At 32.8% G+C, this 16,695-nt stretch overlaps 1 protein-coding gene across 3 annotated transcripts in view; it reads right to left on the bottom strand.

Moving 5' to 3' along the window:
* The window catches only part of LOC138699736 (RAB6A-GEF complex partner protein 2), a 32,396-nt gene extending 27,329 nt beyond the window's left edge, over nucleotides 1-5,067 (bottom strand). For 2 of the 3 annotated variants that reach the window (XR_011332067.1, XM_069825837.1), the window contains exons 1-2: nucleotides 4,786-5,067; nucleotides 3,924-4,048 (exon numbers count right to left, since the gene is read on the bottom strand). Coding sequence is in view for 1 of the 3 variants with exons in the window: in XM_069825837.1 (XP_069681938.1) it covers nucleotides 3,924-4,048; nucleotides 4,786-4,907 (247 nt within the window). In the remaining 2 variants the exon portion in view is untranslated. The remainder of the gene's footprint in view (nucleotides 1-3,923; nucleotides 4,049-4,785) is intronic. The other variant, XR_011332068.1, reaches the window with a different exon arrangement.
* Nucleotides 5,068-16,695: the final 11,628 nt, after the last annotated feature.

Genomic DNA, 16,695 nt, shown 5'->3' with positions numbered 1-16,695 from the left:
TGGAAAACATATAGGCTAAGCATTAAATTAGAAGCAAGTATGATTTACATAATAAAATTATAACAATTGAATAAAGGGTACACAATAAAAATAAGAAACAAAAAAATAAAAATAAACACAGTGCAATACATGGCATAAATGTTTACAATGCATTAAGTCTGGCAACTCATCATAAGATATTCTTCTAATTTATATTTAAAAGAAATCAAAGTTCGCAGTCCTGGACTTCAGGTAGAAGACAAATTCAGTGGTGAGAAGTAGCAACAGTGAAAGATGAGGAATACAGAAATGATGTGTGAAATGGAATTTCTAGCATGTTATCGAATTACGATAGCAAGAAAGATTTTGGAATCAAACAAATAAATGATAGGGGGTTGAGATGTGTAAAATTCAGTATAAGAGAGAGAATGTAACTTTCTCCTCTTGTATAACCAGAGCTACGATAATTTATTGGAAGAAGGTGAGATGTGATCATAGTAACAGAAATTACAAATGAAATGAAGACACACATTATGAACACATTGTAGTTTCTGGGATAAATCCACTCTGAGACCACTGAATAAAGTGTTACAATAATCAAAATGAGGCATAATAAGAATCTGTACAAGCACCTGCTTTAATTTAGTTGGATAATGATACAATCTTTTTAATGACTGAAGGATGGAAAATACTTTCTTACTGGTGTGTTCAATGTGTTTGTCCTAGGTAAGATTAGATTAAAAAATGAACTTCCAGGTTTTTTACAGTTGAACTGAACGGAATGATCACTTTATTCATATTCACATGAGGAAGGTTCAACTTATTAATATCGGGGATTAATCTCTTGTTCGCAAATAAAATAATTATGATTTATCTGCATTTAAGTCCGATCTGCAAATTTCTTCTTGAAGCATAATTCTCTTTGCAAGATCATCTAAATCAGAAATTCCAGTGTTGATGTGCTTACGTAGGTCTGAATTCTGTTTGATTCTTTCTCACAGTACTGAAAGCTATTTCTGTTGAAAAGTTACTATGAGGCACACTTAGTAGTACAGCAAATACAACTTTACATGATGTTTTAAATTTTACTTGTCCACTTTCATTTCTAAGATCAGCAGTTTTGCCCCGATTTATATCTATTACTGACATTAAATAAAGCATCTTCTGTGAACAGGGTGAGTACCAAATGATGATGTGTTATGTACATCTAAGTTTTAACCAGTTAAGCTGTGAGAGCACGCAAGACATCTTAGTGGCAGATGTAGGCCTATAGCTTTTAGCCTGATATGCTCCTGGTCAATTTCCATGGCTAAGACAGACTATATTTCTGAGAAAAATACTATCGATTTTAATTATTATTTAATGCAGAGGTAATTGGCAAATGTCATTAACCTTATAAAGATCAAAAGCAAACAAAACAGAGAATATACAAAGACAATTGCAAGAGTACAACTTAAAAGTAAATAGTTTAGAAATACATCATTTTTCTCTGGTCTCCCAGTATCTGTCCACAAGACTGCTAGCTGAGAGTGATGAGCACATTTTGATGTGATCAATGTTTTTTTTTTTTATTATCCAATTTAATAAACCCTATTTCACCCTGAGGTATATTAGGGTTATAGTTGGTATCAAAATACATATTTTATAAGCAATAAACAATAATAAAATTATCATACAAAATTGTGGTCAAGGTTACAATTCACATGAATTATGTACAAGAATGCACCTTAATGAAAGAATGGATCGTTTCATAAAGCTCAAGGCATGTCTCTATATTTATATCTAATGGTTATAGGAAGAAATATATATATATATATATATATATATATATATATATATAATAGCTATTAAACATGTCATTTTAGAAGCAATAAATAGTTATAGTAAGAGATGGCTTAAAATTTACGAATTAAATACATTATTTAGTAACAACAATTGGCAATAATCAGGTATTACAAGAAATGGCTCAAAATTAGAAATCAAATGCCTAATTAAAATAAAAATTAAAACCAATAGTACAATATTATAGTATGCGAAATTGAAGACTTACAGTTTCATTATAGTTGATTAGAACTAATACGATTTTTTTCCCCCGAAATAATTTAACATTTTACAGTTTCACGAATATTCTATTCAAGAAGGACATGAAATACTTATATGATTTGGAATTGGTAAGTATATTGGTTAACGGTTTGGTAAATGTATAATTTAGAGTGTTCAGTAACAACTCAAGCTCGTATCTTTCATGGCAAAAGACTGGACAATCATATAATACATGTTTGACATCTTGAGATTCCTCTCCACAAATGCAAGTTGCATCGTCTTTAATATGGAATCTATTTAAGTATTCCCCGAATTTTCCATGCCCAGTCAAAAACTGTGTCAGTACGAAATTTGGCGTTATTACTTTACATTTATTACGATCATAGACCGTTGGAAAATACAGCTCTTTTGTAAGAATTCCCTTATCACTATTGACCCATCTTTCGTTCCATTCTTGCATATAATGTTCTTTGGCTACTTTTTTGATATATGATATCGGACATAAATTGTACGACAGTGGCACATCAGAGTTGGCACATCAGAGTTCAATGTTCATGACGTCCAAGGTATTGCAGAGGATTTTAATTATATATTCAGATTAATTTGTTTATGCTGGGTTTGCAGTGAATGACCTGCCTATGGACAGAACACATATGTATGTATGTATTTATTAATTTGTTTTATATATGTTATGCATTGTGACATTTATTTTCGTAACATTTTTTTTCCTCCTGAATTCGATTTTAGTCCACTGTGCAATGGTCCGAATCATAATTATCTGCAACATGTGAGACATAAAAAAATCATAAAAACTGGCCTGAAATTTAAGAAAAAATAGAACCAGAATTATCAGGAGATAGCTGTATATAGTATTTGCGGTTCCACTTCTTACTTATGGCAGTGAAAATTGGTCTCTGAACAAATCATCAAAAAGGAATCGCAAAGATGTGGTTCTTGAAGTGAATAATGTACCTCTGAACAAATTAACAAAAATGAAAATCGAATTTGCATAGATGCGGTTCTTGAGGTGAATAATGCGATATACTTAGAATGACCACAAAGCACTTTCATCTTGGGAAATAAAATTGATATAAGTTAATTAAGCAACAGTTTTAACATACAGAACATATGACTCTATCTCGAACGACAAAACAGATTTTACAATACAAACCATGTGGACGACATTCTGTGGGAAGACCTAGATTATGATGGGAAAGTGATTTGAAACGAAGTAGTCTAATAGCCTATTCTTGCAGAAAAATTGTTGTTGTTGTTGCCAATGCTCACGGAACTTGGATTTCTTCAATTTTCCTATGGGCATCCCATAATAATTTGTAAGCTGAGATGGTACGTCATCAAAAGTCTTCTTAATCGCTAACATTTCAGCAGATATTCTTTATTCGTGATGGAATTCGCAACCTTACAGAGAGTAGAATATGGTGGGTAAGGGATATAAATCAATTCTATGCAAATGTGAAATCAAACAGTCGTGATCTGTAGTTAACCGGAGAAGGATCACTAATTTCCTCCTAGATAAGTCAGGAATGATAAATTTGTCCTACAGTATCATGTTCCATGATTTGTTTGTGTTGTCTGCAATATGTTCCTTGCAGCAAAAGTAAATAAGTGAAATTAGTCTAAACTAAGATGGAGGAACTTCAGATATGTTCGAAGTAATCTTAGCAAAACAATTAGGTCTAGTAATAAATTTGGACTTGATTAGACTTTATTCATTGCTCTTTTTTATTAGAAAGGAGTATATTAGGCTTTCCGTATATTACATTTAAATATTCCCTTATTGAATAAATTTTAATTAATTTCTCGTCTTCACCATCTTATTTATACACTCCAACTTATACATATGTTGTATGCATTATTAAGGAACATTATGCAACAAATACCAGTGTTAGCAGTTGACATTTCCTCTGCTGTAAATAAGTTTCCATCTGGATATGACACCTTACTATTCGTAGTGCACTGGCAGTGGATCTGAGCACTGGCCCAAGCCAAACTCTCAAAAGCATCACTGAAACATACAAATATTATTTCATATGAATATTATTTTTTTCAACCAACAAGTAATTTGAGTTATACTCCATAATTTGCTATTACAATTATTTATTACAAAGACTACGTAGTAGGTCCTACGGCAAACCTATGTTTTAAACAGACCAGGAGGTCTGGCATTCAAAGCGCTGAACCATGTGCAAGAAATATCACAATCACAGCTATTCTTATTTATTACGAATATATTGTCCGTGAGTAGTTGTATAAATATATTATGCAATCTTCGAAAGCGCCAATCTTTGCTGTGATGTGCGAACTGCAAGAAAAATTAGGTTAGGCCTACATGAACATTAAAATTTCTTAAACCTAAAACTAATCACACTCATTTTGGTTCTTGTTACTTATTAAAAATACTCAGAAAAAAAATTAGGTAAATCTTCGATATCGTCCCACACACGGGACTGACGTCTGGTTTTCACTCCCGAAATCACTAGAATTACCTCAACATTAGTTTCACCAGTTTCATTATAGGTTAAATGGGTTAGATGAGGGGATAGCTGAGTGACATTAAGTCAAGGTATGTGACAAGATTAGTGGATTAGATGAGGGAATTATTTGTGATAAGCCGAGAAATTCTATACTGTGGGGAGACACCGAAGTTTCACTAAAAATTACTTTGGTCAATATAGAGTATCCACCGGCCACTGAACGAATATTGTACACTTTTATCACTGCCAACGTACAGCTATCACCTACCTGTTACTTTGTGATCTTTTATGAATTGGTGCTGGTGTATTGGAAAATGTAATATAACATTCAACTGATTCACCTGCTAAGTATACTGGACCGCGTACTAGTTTAGCTGTAACTTCTATCATTATAGTTACATCCGTTATATTTATGTGTTGTGTATAGTATTATAAATTACAATACACACTGCAAAACTCCACAGCACACATTTATCAAATACAAACATCAGAAGCCTGTTGTCGCTTCCCGTGCGTTTTTTTTTTTAAAGCAAGACGTAAAGCCAACGAGTTAGAAAGAGAAGATTATAGAGTGGCCATGTTGTCCTGTACAGCGCTCTTTGCGGTGCCACCGCGAAACACGGCAGATCTGAGCTAAGCGCCCACCTTTGTAAAAATTCGTCTGCTTACAATGTTGTATAACGGAGGTAAGAAGTACAAAAAAAAAAAAAAAAAAAAAAAAAAAAAAAAACGAAGAAAAAACATGCCTGTTGCGTGTGCTGCATATAACTGCAATGTCAAAAGGAAAAAGACAACTGATATATATGATATTTCATTTATATTTTATGAAGTTAAGTCCATAGTTTTGTTAATTAGCAGCATTTTTTTTTTCATGCATAAATTTGTAACAACGCCCGGCATAAACAAAATAAATGGTTCACTGGTAATGTACTTAAACTAAATACGGATAAAACCAATACAATTCCGTTTCAGACCCAGTGAAAAACAAATAGCAATACAATATTAAAACTGTATTTCGACACCGGCATCCTTTATTTCTGCTCCTTCTGTCCTTACTGCTTATACAAGAAGACGATGAGCTGTAGCTTATAAGAAGTAGGCCTATTTCGAAGACAAACGATTAATCAAATAAATAGTTCACTAGTAATAAAGTTAAACTAAATACGGATAAAACCGCTACAATTCCGTTTCAAACCTAGTAATAGCAATCAAATATTAAAATTGTATTTCGACATTCGCATCCAAAATAACGCAAAACTCTGGGGTAGGTCGTATTGTTGTTAGTATTTTGACTGGAAGAACATAATTGAGCACCCAGGTGCAATAATGGGGTAAGTATGAATATATTTCGTAACTACTTACCCCATTATTGTACGTGGGTGCTCAATTATACACTAATAATTATCTGTGGTGCCACACCCCTTCAAATGCTCAGACAGACCAGCCGGCTGTGGCCTCATGTTCACATTTCGATAATAATTATACTTTACTGTAACAAAAAAACTGAAAGCGTGTTTTGTCATGTTTCACCCACGTTACAAGCTTGGAGGTAAAGGTTGTTTACTACAGATAGGGCCTACTTTCATTCTATATCTTATGGTTAATGGTATAGTAAATACTGTAGTTTTGCAACGTGTAGAGACTGGGAAAACAATTTAATAAAATCATCCGAATCATACTCGTTCATTTTATAGGCAATCTTGCAGGTAGCATTTAAAAGAACCTAGGAATATTAACATTTTCTTCAGTATATTTGCTAGGACTTCTTGTCATACTACATGACAATTTTGCTTAGGTTAATCTTTTAAGCATTCCTTCTAGGAATAGCTCAAGTGTTTTAAATTTAGCGTACATAAGTTTAGATTAAGTTCCTAGCACGTATTTGACGAAATACTAGGTTTTTCCACTTCAGTTTAACTGATTTATGCAAACGAAATTAAGACAGCTGACGATTCTAATGTCAGTTATCAGCACGCCCACTTTGTTTTGGGCGCATAAGTTCATTACCGACGGTCGTTCAATTTTCTTCAAACATGGCGGCGCAATGACCACTCTATAGTTTCTCTTTCTAACTCGTTGATAGTACCGCCAGCCTCCGCAAGGAGTGCTTATCAAAGGTACACTGCAGAGTCCGTGGATATAGTACCAGAGTAGCGCAATCACCGAGTCGGCCGCCATTGTTAGTCCTTTTCAACACGCTAGGGATAGGAATATTTAAAGTAAAACTCAGATAATTTTAATTTGAAGGGCAAAAACGTCTAAAGGATCTTCTTACATTATAGAACATTATTGTCAGTCAACATACTAATGTAAAAAAACTTCATTTAATAATTATTACAGCATAAATATACATTTAAATGTTCAATACGCTCCTTCATAAACGTCACAGTTGTAGGTATTACAGCAACAAAAACTTAATAAATTACAAGTAACAAATTAAAACAACAATGTTTCAAATAAATTAACAATAAATCTAAACATTTCCAACTGCATTCCTCGTGCAAACTCTCCGGCTTCCGCATATAAGGGGACACTATACTGAAATTTCGCGAAGTTCATTAGTATTAAGAGTTCACAACAGTGAAATCCATAACTATCATACTTACGACTTTTATCACTGATATATCTGCTTGATAGTGACAAGTGTACAAAATTGCATCCGCCTATGATACGTGGTTTGCATTTTATTATTTTATTAAAATTTTGAACCGCTTTATATAAAAAGGCGCTTGCACTACAATTGACATTATTCTTAAGTGATTTTCACTTATATGGATCCTTACATACATGGAATCAAAGCTTACTATAGGGTTTGCTGTAAAATTAATCAGAAAATTACTAGAATTTTTTAATATAAAAAAATAAAAAATTAATAGCCATATAATTTCCTAGTAATTTACCCATTCGCTATACAGAAAATTCCAATAGTAATGTTTATTCCAATGTATATAAAGAATCATATAAGTGAATATCAATAAAAAATAATGTAAATTGTGACGCAAGGGACTTTTTGTATAAAGCAATACAATATGATTCTATTAAGTTATTAATAAAATGCAAACCACTTATTATAGAGAGACGAAATTTTGTACATGTGTTATTACTAACTAGATATACTACTGATAAACATTTTGTGATGTTTAAAATATGGAAGTTAGTAATTTCAGTATAATGTCCCCAAGGATACACTGACGTGAGGTTTTGTCATTTTCGGTCAAAAAATCGTTTCTTTGTTTTTACCTTTAAAAATTCATTTTTGGTCTAAAGATGCCCTCTGCCAATTTTCATGACCATACGACCGGTCTATCAGCTGTTTAGGGTCACATTTTTAAAAGGCTGCGGGCTCTGACTGTTAATTTAAATGCTCCGTCCACGCCCTCCACTCTGAATTCTGCGACCATTTTGGAAATTACGCTCTATTTCATACATTATTTATTATATTAGATTTCCGATTGAGCCAGTATAGCTTCTCGACTTATCGAAATATTTCTTCATAGAATCCAACAGGTGTTAGGCCTACTTCAAAGGCTGCTTTCCCTTAAAAAACAGTTATTTATTTATTTAAATTCAAATATACAGAATAAAGAAATATAATTACAAAACAAAACAAAGAGAAATACAAATAAAATAATACAAGCAATATAAAAAGAAGATACAGTAGTATTAACAAAATTTGAGACCGAATGAGCAGCGCTCGTGCTCGGTCGCAGTTCAGATATAATATTAAAATAAATAATAATAATAATAATAATAATAATAATAATAATATAAATAAATAAGTAAAATAAAATAGGAACTAAAATATAATTACAGCGGCAATGGAATTATATAATATAATATTAATACTAGAGAAGAATAATATCGCACGTGAAAAGTAGGACTAATATATATTTCAAAATTATAGAATACAGATATAATATAGGTTGATTAATTCATACACATAGGCTATAAATTTATTTAATCAAATTGAAGATATTAACACGTTTCTAATTATCTTGTTATATGTTAGTGGGTTACATGTTAGAAGTTCTGGGTGTAATTTAGTTAAAGCATTGTACAACCGAGGGCCAAAATTTATGCTATGCTTTAGACCAGCAGATGTGAGACATTTAGGTTCTACTAATGTTGAATTAATATTTCGTCTTGTGTCATAATTGTGTGTCTGTAATACAAACTTATTACGATTTTTATGATAAAATTTTAACAGCGTATACTTATAAATTTGTTCAATATTAAATACATTAAATTCAGAATAAATTAATTTAGTTGGATAATCGAAACGTTTCTTCAAACAAATTTTAATTATTCGTTTTTGTAGTAAATTTAACGGACTAAGATTAATTTTTGTACTTCCACCCCAAACAATTATACTATATTGAATGATAGACTGAATAATGGCCAAATAAACATTTCGTAGAACTCTAATAGGTAAGTAGTATCGAAGATTAACGAATTTATAAATTGTTTTACGAAGCCTCTTACAAAGATAAGTAATGTGATGAGGCCATTTTAAATTCTGATCAATAATGATACCCAGATATTTGACATACGAGGCTTCTTTCAAAGGTGGACATTTACAACTTTTGGGATCTAAACAAATTTCACTGTGTATTATTATCTATATTTATCGCTAAATTTTCAATTTTGAACACTGGCAGCTGTTAACGAAAAAGGAACTAAAGTTGATTTAGATATATTTAAAGAAAGGAAGTTGGAATTAAGCCATTTTTTAACAATGTTAGCACCTATATTAGCATTCAGTTACAAAGAAGAAGCCAGTGTGGCTCAGTCGGTTAAGGCGCTTGCCTTCCGGTCTGAAGCTGCGTTCGGGCGCGGGTTCGATCCCGCTTGGGCTGATTACCTGGTTGGTTTTTTTCCGAGGTTTTCCCCAACCGTAATGTGAATGCAAGGTAATCTATGACTAATCCTCGGCCTCATCTCGCCAAATATCATCTCGTTATCACAAATTTCATCGACGCTAAATAACCTAGTAGTTGATACAGCGTCGTTAAATAACCAACTAAATTAAAAAATTTACAAAGGAGAGCACAACTCTTGTCTAAAGGAAAATTCCACTTGTTGCTAGTAGCCATAACAACGTGCTTTCCATGCTTGGTTTTTGTTTGTGATACAAGAAATATTTGCAAGTTTCTAACAGTTTTATTGTTAGTGTTATAATAGTGTCTACAGTCTGTAGTGATTTGTACATAATATTTATCTATTATAGTGTTTTCATAAGTTTACATAGGTTTTTTAGTCACCTTTATTTTACTAGTGTAGGTTAGGTGTGCACAGCGTGGTAGTGTATCCGTGCGTTTTTTTTAAGCGCTTCAGTAAAGCGCTTCATGCCTTTGCTGCAGCAAAATGAGGGTCGAAAAAAAACGTAAGTAGGTCAAATGACTGCAAAATGGTGGACAATTAATATTGGCTTCTATTTCTACCGTAATACATTTAACCCTAAAAGAACCAAACATGTTAAATAATTTCGACTTCCATGATAATGACATGGAATTATTATTACTAGACGATTTCGACAATAATAAACGTTGCAAAAGACCAAAACACACATTCCGCCATGATGGATCGTGCAGCAAACTCGTAAAGCGAAGTTTTGATTTGCTGCACGCTTGCTACAGCGCTGCTGCAGCGACGGTGAAGCAAACGTAATAAAAGAACGGTCTTGCTGCAGCGCTTTACATCTTGCTTTAAAAAAAACGCACGGTATATAAGGGTAAGTTCTGTATATAATATGCTAGGTCTATATGTTTCAAAATGCCTAGAAAATAAAAAAGACAGAGACCTGGTTCATTATTATCATCCTTTTTCTACAGATTTTGTACTACGTGCATGATTTTTATAGAGTTTTTTTAAATTTATTTATTTTATGTCGTTTTAACTTAGGAAGTCATATCGCGAAAATACATAAACAATTCTTACAGTTTACATAGAGTTTACTGTATTACAGTAATCATTAGAGGTTTTTTGAATATGTTCTTATCAAAACTTACTATCAGGATTATACCTAACACTCATATTTTTTTGTTGTTGCTGTTGTTTAGTCAAATGTCCGAAGACATGTTTGAATCTCATAAGTACCACCAATAAGGCATCACTCATGAGACAACTAGGCCAGGAGATAATGGGGTAGGGTGGCCAGTTCCTTTCTCCCTCCAATGCATACTTCGCCAATTAGCTACATATTCCACTAATCAGACTTCAGATGCATACAAGCAATTGTTCTTCCTCTGACACATATCGTCAAGTGAGATGTACTGCCTGATAATATATATGCATATCAGCCAGAATATCAAAAAAAGGTATTTTTAATACTATTTTTTTACGCTCGAGTTTAATTTTTTTCTGTTTTTACACTTTTAGTGCATTAAATATTTTTAATTATTTTTTTAGTAAATTAAAAGAAAATTATATAGTAAGTTTTGTTCCTGAAGGTCTGACAAGTATGTAGACAAAAATTCTGACCATAATAGTAGCAATTTTTGAAAATCTAAATTTACACAATTTAAAATTACAAATTGAAAAGTACAAAATTTCAAAGATCTACCTAGATATGGTCTAGATATTAATGTAATAACTATGTAAGCAATTGTATTCAATTAGAATTAGAGTCTGGCTGGGCGGAAGAAAAGGCCTACTGGCCTTAGCTCTGCCAGATTAAATAAATAATAATAATAATAATAATAATAATAATAATATAATATAATATAATATAATATAATATAATATAATATAATATAATATAATATAATATAATATAATATAATATAATATAATGTAATATATAATATAATAATAATATTATTATTAGAAAATTGAAATTTCACATCAGTCTAACCTTAATAGGGTTTCTAGTTTCTACGGTCTCTGCATTTTCCAATCGAGCCAAACAATACAATCTTGTCTCAAGAATGAATTCAGAACTTCACAAATATATTATGTCATTCTTGCAAATAGCAGTCAACACCTGTGGAGTAACGGTCAGCGCGTCTGGCCGCGAAACCAGGTGGCCCGGGTTCGAATCCCGGTCGGGGCAAGTTACCTGGTTGAGGTTTTTCCGGGATTTTCCCTCAACCCAATACGAGCAAATGCTGGGTAACTTTCGGTGCTGGACCCCGGACTCATTTCACCGGCATTATCACCTTCATTTCATTCAGATGCTAAATAACCTAGATGTTGATACAGCGTCGTAAAATAACCCAATAAAAATAGCAAATAGGATGAAATTCAGAAATGCTTGATTTGAAAGGGAGAAGAATTGGTACGTGATTTTCATTTGTTTTATGTAGAAATATCATTGGTGAAACAACTTAAATTCTACATTAGTTTTATAAAAATATTTTGGGGCCCAAATTTTGAAAAAATAAATATCAAAATATAGTCATTCATTAATCTCACAATGTATGCTCGCTTAGGTAGCGGATCGTTCCTTTTTATATTTATAGTCACTTCTTTCCTTTTTCCTTAATTTCTTTCACCTTGTCAGAGAGAAAACAAATGTGCGCTCTTTTCAGTTCACTGTGAACAGTTCTGAACACAGCAGCATTACATTTTTTCGCACTTAAATTACATTCTTTCTCTATATAACTGTATACTGCATAGCGCGCGCTGGACTAACAATGGCGGATTTGTCGGCATTTGCCGGCTCAAACGATTGCGGTACTCTGGATATCCACGGACTCTGGTACACTGTAACGAGTTGGTACATGTATTATATTTTTCAGATACATCAATATTTAATTTAAACATTTCGCTATAGGTTTTGTAAAAAGCTGATTTATAAATGAAAAAGTAATAATTTAGATTTTAAAATTTCCAAAAATATCTCATTCCCTCGGATTTAAATGAAATGTACCGTAAATCATAATATTCGTTGCTGGATAATTAAACCCTCTCAATACAGGTACCATTGCCGCAGAGAATTATAAGATAAGACGGACTGAGCATAAGCGAAGTATCTGTATTAATAAGTTTGTACCATCAAGAGTTTAGTATTTATTGTGTTTATAGGGCTTACTCCAATTTTCTTTTTATTAATGCGTAGGGCTCTTTTTGTTACCAAAGAGGAAGGTTAGCACTTGCATCACACACAATTTGTCATTATTGTTCAAAATAATGTAAGAACAGTTTTATTCTGCAAAAGCCTCTGCTTAGTTGCGAGACACGTTTGAGATCAATGCTTGTTTCAAATTATATTAGACTACACGATGTCTCCATCACGCGACAATATTTGTTTCAAACTATATTAGACTACATGATGTCTCCATCACGCGAAAAGAAGTGTACCTAGCTGTGGTTCCTGTTGTTTCTGATGACAATGTTAATCGTAAGTATATCGTTTCAATAAATGTGGTGAGTTATGGTCATGAGTAACTTTCTATTAGTGTCATTCTTTAATTATTATGTTGCATGCTAAGAGATTATTTGTAGTTTTAATAATTTCAGTTTTCAAAAGTTCTCTGTGTTAATTCCAATTTCAAATGAATTTTTCTCAATAACTTAATTACTGGATATTTTTTTTTTTTTAATTTTCGCCACTACCTTTCCTATATTTTACTATTATTAGTTACATACGTCGTCTCTCTTGATATCACCTGGTGAGCACTGAATTACATAATTTCATATTAGGTTAGATTAGCTGTAAGGTAATTAAATTTGTGACGAAGTCAAAAAATTATTTATTTTTCTTCTGCCGATTAAATTCATCGTCTTTAGGTGCTTTGCTTTGGTTGCATCGAGTATAGCTTGTCATTTAATATCTGGGCTATATTTAGTAAAACTAATAAAACATAGGCCTACAGCTGTTATAAAACGTAAAGTTTTGTGTGTATTTTACTTTTTACTTATTAACATAGTCTTAATATGTAACTCAATTCACAATAATACTAACTTCATCACAGTCATTTCCTACAACAACCGAGCCACGCCCCTTTGTTTTGACTAACCGAAACATGGCGGACCAATGTTTAATTGTCTTCAACTTTCTGAGGTCTTTGTCCTCTCTATAGTATCTAACTCGTTGGAAGACGCTATATCGATATATTAGCAATGTAAAATGAAATTATATTGCCGCTATTGGATTTTTAAAAAATCGCTAAATCAATATATCACCACAGTCTACTATATACAGTCGCGAAGCTCAATATGTACTAAAAATGCAATCATGGGTAGTTGCCCACCACTAGGATCGCTACTATCGCCTCATCATCGCAGATCTCTCTCCTAGTAGACGACAAAATATGTTACACTTTCGTTGTGTTCTTTTGGAAAAATTAACACCTTCCTTCCATTATTGAAATATTAAATGCATAAAGTGAATTTATTATTTTAATGAAGTATATTAAATTCCACCATAAACTCGAAGATACCTGCAAGAAATAGGTTAATATTATTTTTGTTTGTGCAAAACGAACTGAAATGTATTATTATCGCTTCACTCATTCAAGATTATAGCGATAATTAACTATGAAATCAATAAATATTAATTTGCATTTCCCTTTACAACAATAATAATGGAAATATGAATTAATGGAGTAACTTACGTGTACGGGTACTTGTAGTGTAGGCTTACGTAGTTAACAAAGTGGGATGAGGTTAAGCAATAATAATCAGACCAGAATTGGAAATAAAACGTGATCAATAAATTTTATTGTAACAGACTTTTTTTACGTTTCTAGTAAAGTAACAAATAAAAATAACAACAAAATTAAAAACATATCCTTTGAAAAAAAAAGTAGGCCTAAGAAATAATAATCCCACCAGAATTGAAAATAAAACGTGATCAATAAATTTCATTAAAACAAACTTAATTTTTCTACGTCTCTAGTAGACAGTGGCGTGCATTCTGGGTAGGCTAGGTCTGCTGCGCCTACCCAGACAGACAGGAAGAAATTTATTAAATTTGTATTTAAAAGTAATACTGTTAATTTAAGAAAGTCTGCAGAGTCCTTAACTAATTTCAGCAAATTTTAGCTTGGCATCCTATTTTCATTTCCTTTTGGCTGGTACTGTACGTCACATTTCAATTATTGTTCGCTGTGTGCTCGCTCTCGCGTTATCTTTCGTCACTGGAGAGTTGGGCAACTTGGCTTGCTGAGACTACCTGGCCCTGCAGTGAGCGTAGTGTTTCCCTTCATAGTCAGTACATTAGAACACGAGACGATAAAAGTCACCCTCGGCTCCCTTTATTGCGCATGCGCTATCGGTGAAGAAATTCCGCTTCCGGTGTGACGCTGAGCCCCGTTGTAAGCATAAAAATGTTTTATTTACCGCAGTAATTGTGAACTGGATTTCTTTTACTTTCATTCGAGATTGATGGATTAGTTTTCAAACTTCTGTAATAATGCCTGTGGTATGCAAACATTGCAGTACCATATTTAGTAAACAGTCGAATTTAAACAGACATTTAAGACATGTACATAAAATAGAGCACGTGAACATGATATCGTATCAGTAATATTATATCTTTCTCTTGTAAAATTTCCAGTTTTGGAATTACAAGGTTTTGATCGCCACCCGACGATGAGCCATTAGTTTCACTATCATTAATATAACCCAATTTATCATTGTATTCCCGTTCACTACACTTTCAGTGGGGACAATTTTCTTTATTAAGCATTTATCCATTATCAGTAGTTATATAGCCGTTGCTAATCAATTAACGAGCACACACCTACGACGACGATCATAACAAAAAAAAGCAACCTAGAAACGAGTGTTGATAATGGTTAGTTTTAAATTTTGGGTAATTAAGTAGTAATCATCAGCCAGGCCATCTTCCCGTAATAGAGATCCAAGATAGATACATTACCAAGTATATACATATATTTTAATAATTGTGTAGAAACAAACCATCGACAGGTCATATCGGCCAGGCCATCATCTTACTACAACAGAGATCCAGGGTGTAAAGTGGATACTGGATGACAAGTTAATCATATACAAACGAAATTTAATAAAAGAAAATACATATGATAACGAAGGTGCCCTGGACCTCTATTGCGGGAATATGGAGGCCTGGCCGATTATTACTACATAATTACCATACACTGTTAATTAACTGTTAGCTCTGTGTTATTTCCGCTTGGTAAGACTTAGGACCATTACTGTTCGATCCCAATAGTTCATAGATTTGAACCGAACTACAAAAATGTGGATCATGGATAGAGAAGTGGAGTCACTCTGTTGCATGTGTGAAGATTCACCGATCTCAAATTCAGGAAAGATAGCGGCACTGTGAATTGCTTTACTAACATGTTCGACAGCTGACCTCCTCTATCAGTGATTTAGATGGATAAAAACATTTAGGGCCTACAGGAACTCATAAAGTTAGTAGTATGTTTTCTAATTTACCATGATATTTAAAATGCTATTGTTCTAAGGGTGTCCCGATTTGTTCTTTTGGATGGTTCCTTGTCCATTTTGTTACTCAACTGTGGAATAATAAATAATAATGAATATAGGTCTATACCGGTAATAATAAAAATATATATATCTTCTTTTTTCCGAGATGTTCCAGTCGAACCAAACCACTACTCTCTATAGAGTTCAAATAATAATCTTTGGCCTATAACCTACTTCATCTTTCAAACAAATTAATTCAATTTTTGGCTAAACTAGTGCTGAAGTAGTTCCCCGCTTATATACATGTTGCATATACGAATCTGTGACAGGTTAGATTTGGTTAGTTTAGGGTTTTGTTACGCCATGCATATATTTGTCTATGATGCATATACGATCAACTGTATCTACATAAAAAGAAACCCTTATAAATTCAACAATTTTCACTTCCGAAATCACCAGAACTACTTCAGCGCTAGTTTCGCCGCTTTATTTACATAGGAATATCTCTTCGAATTGTTAACAAGGCTGAGATCACTCTTAATTTTACTGGATGTGATGCCCCTGGTTTTATAAATTTGGACACAAAGTGTCTTGCAGCCCCTCTGAAGTTGGCACCTACGTTTGGTGATATTTATTTGCATATCACGAGATTCGTAAGTTGGTTTACAGTTGAAATATCCAGAACTACCTCAGCGCTAGTTCTTGCCGCCCCTCTGAAGTTGTAGATGGAATATTGTGTTAGCCAAGTTTAATATCAATACTACCACCAGAAATTAACTCTTAATACATATAGCCTATCAAGACTTATGAGGAAATATTC

Source organism: Periplaneta americana, chromosome 5, assembly GCF_040183065.1.
Source record: "Periplaneta americana isolate PAMFEO1 chromosome 5, P.americana_PAMFEO1_priV1, whole genome shotgun sequence".
Classification (NCBI taxonomy): domain Eukaryota; kingdom Metazoa; phylum Arthropoda; class Insecta; order Blattodea; family Blattidae; genus Periplaneta; species Periplaneta americana.
Note: the sequence above shows the minus strand (reverse complement) of the source record. Positions and strands in the feature narration are given on the sequence as shown.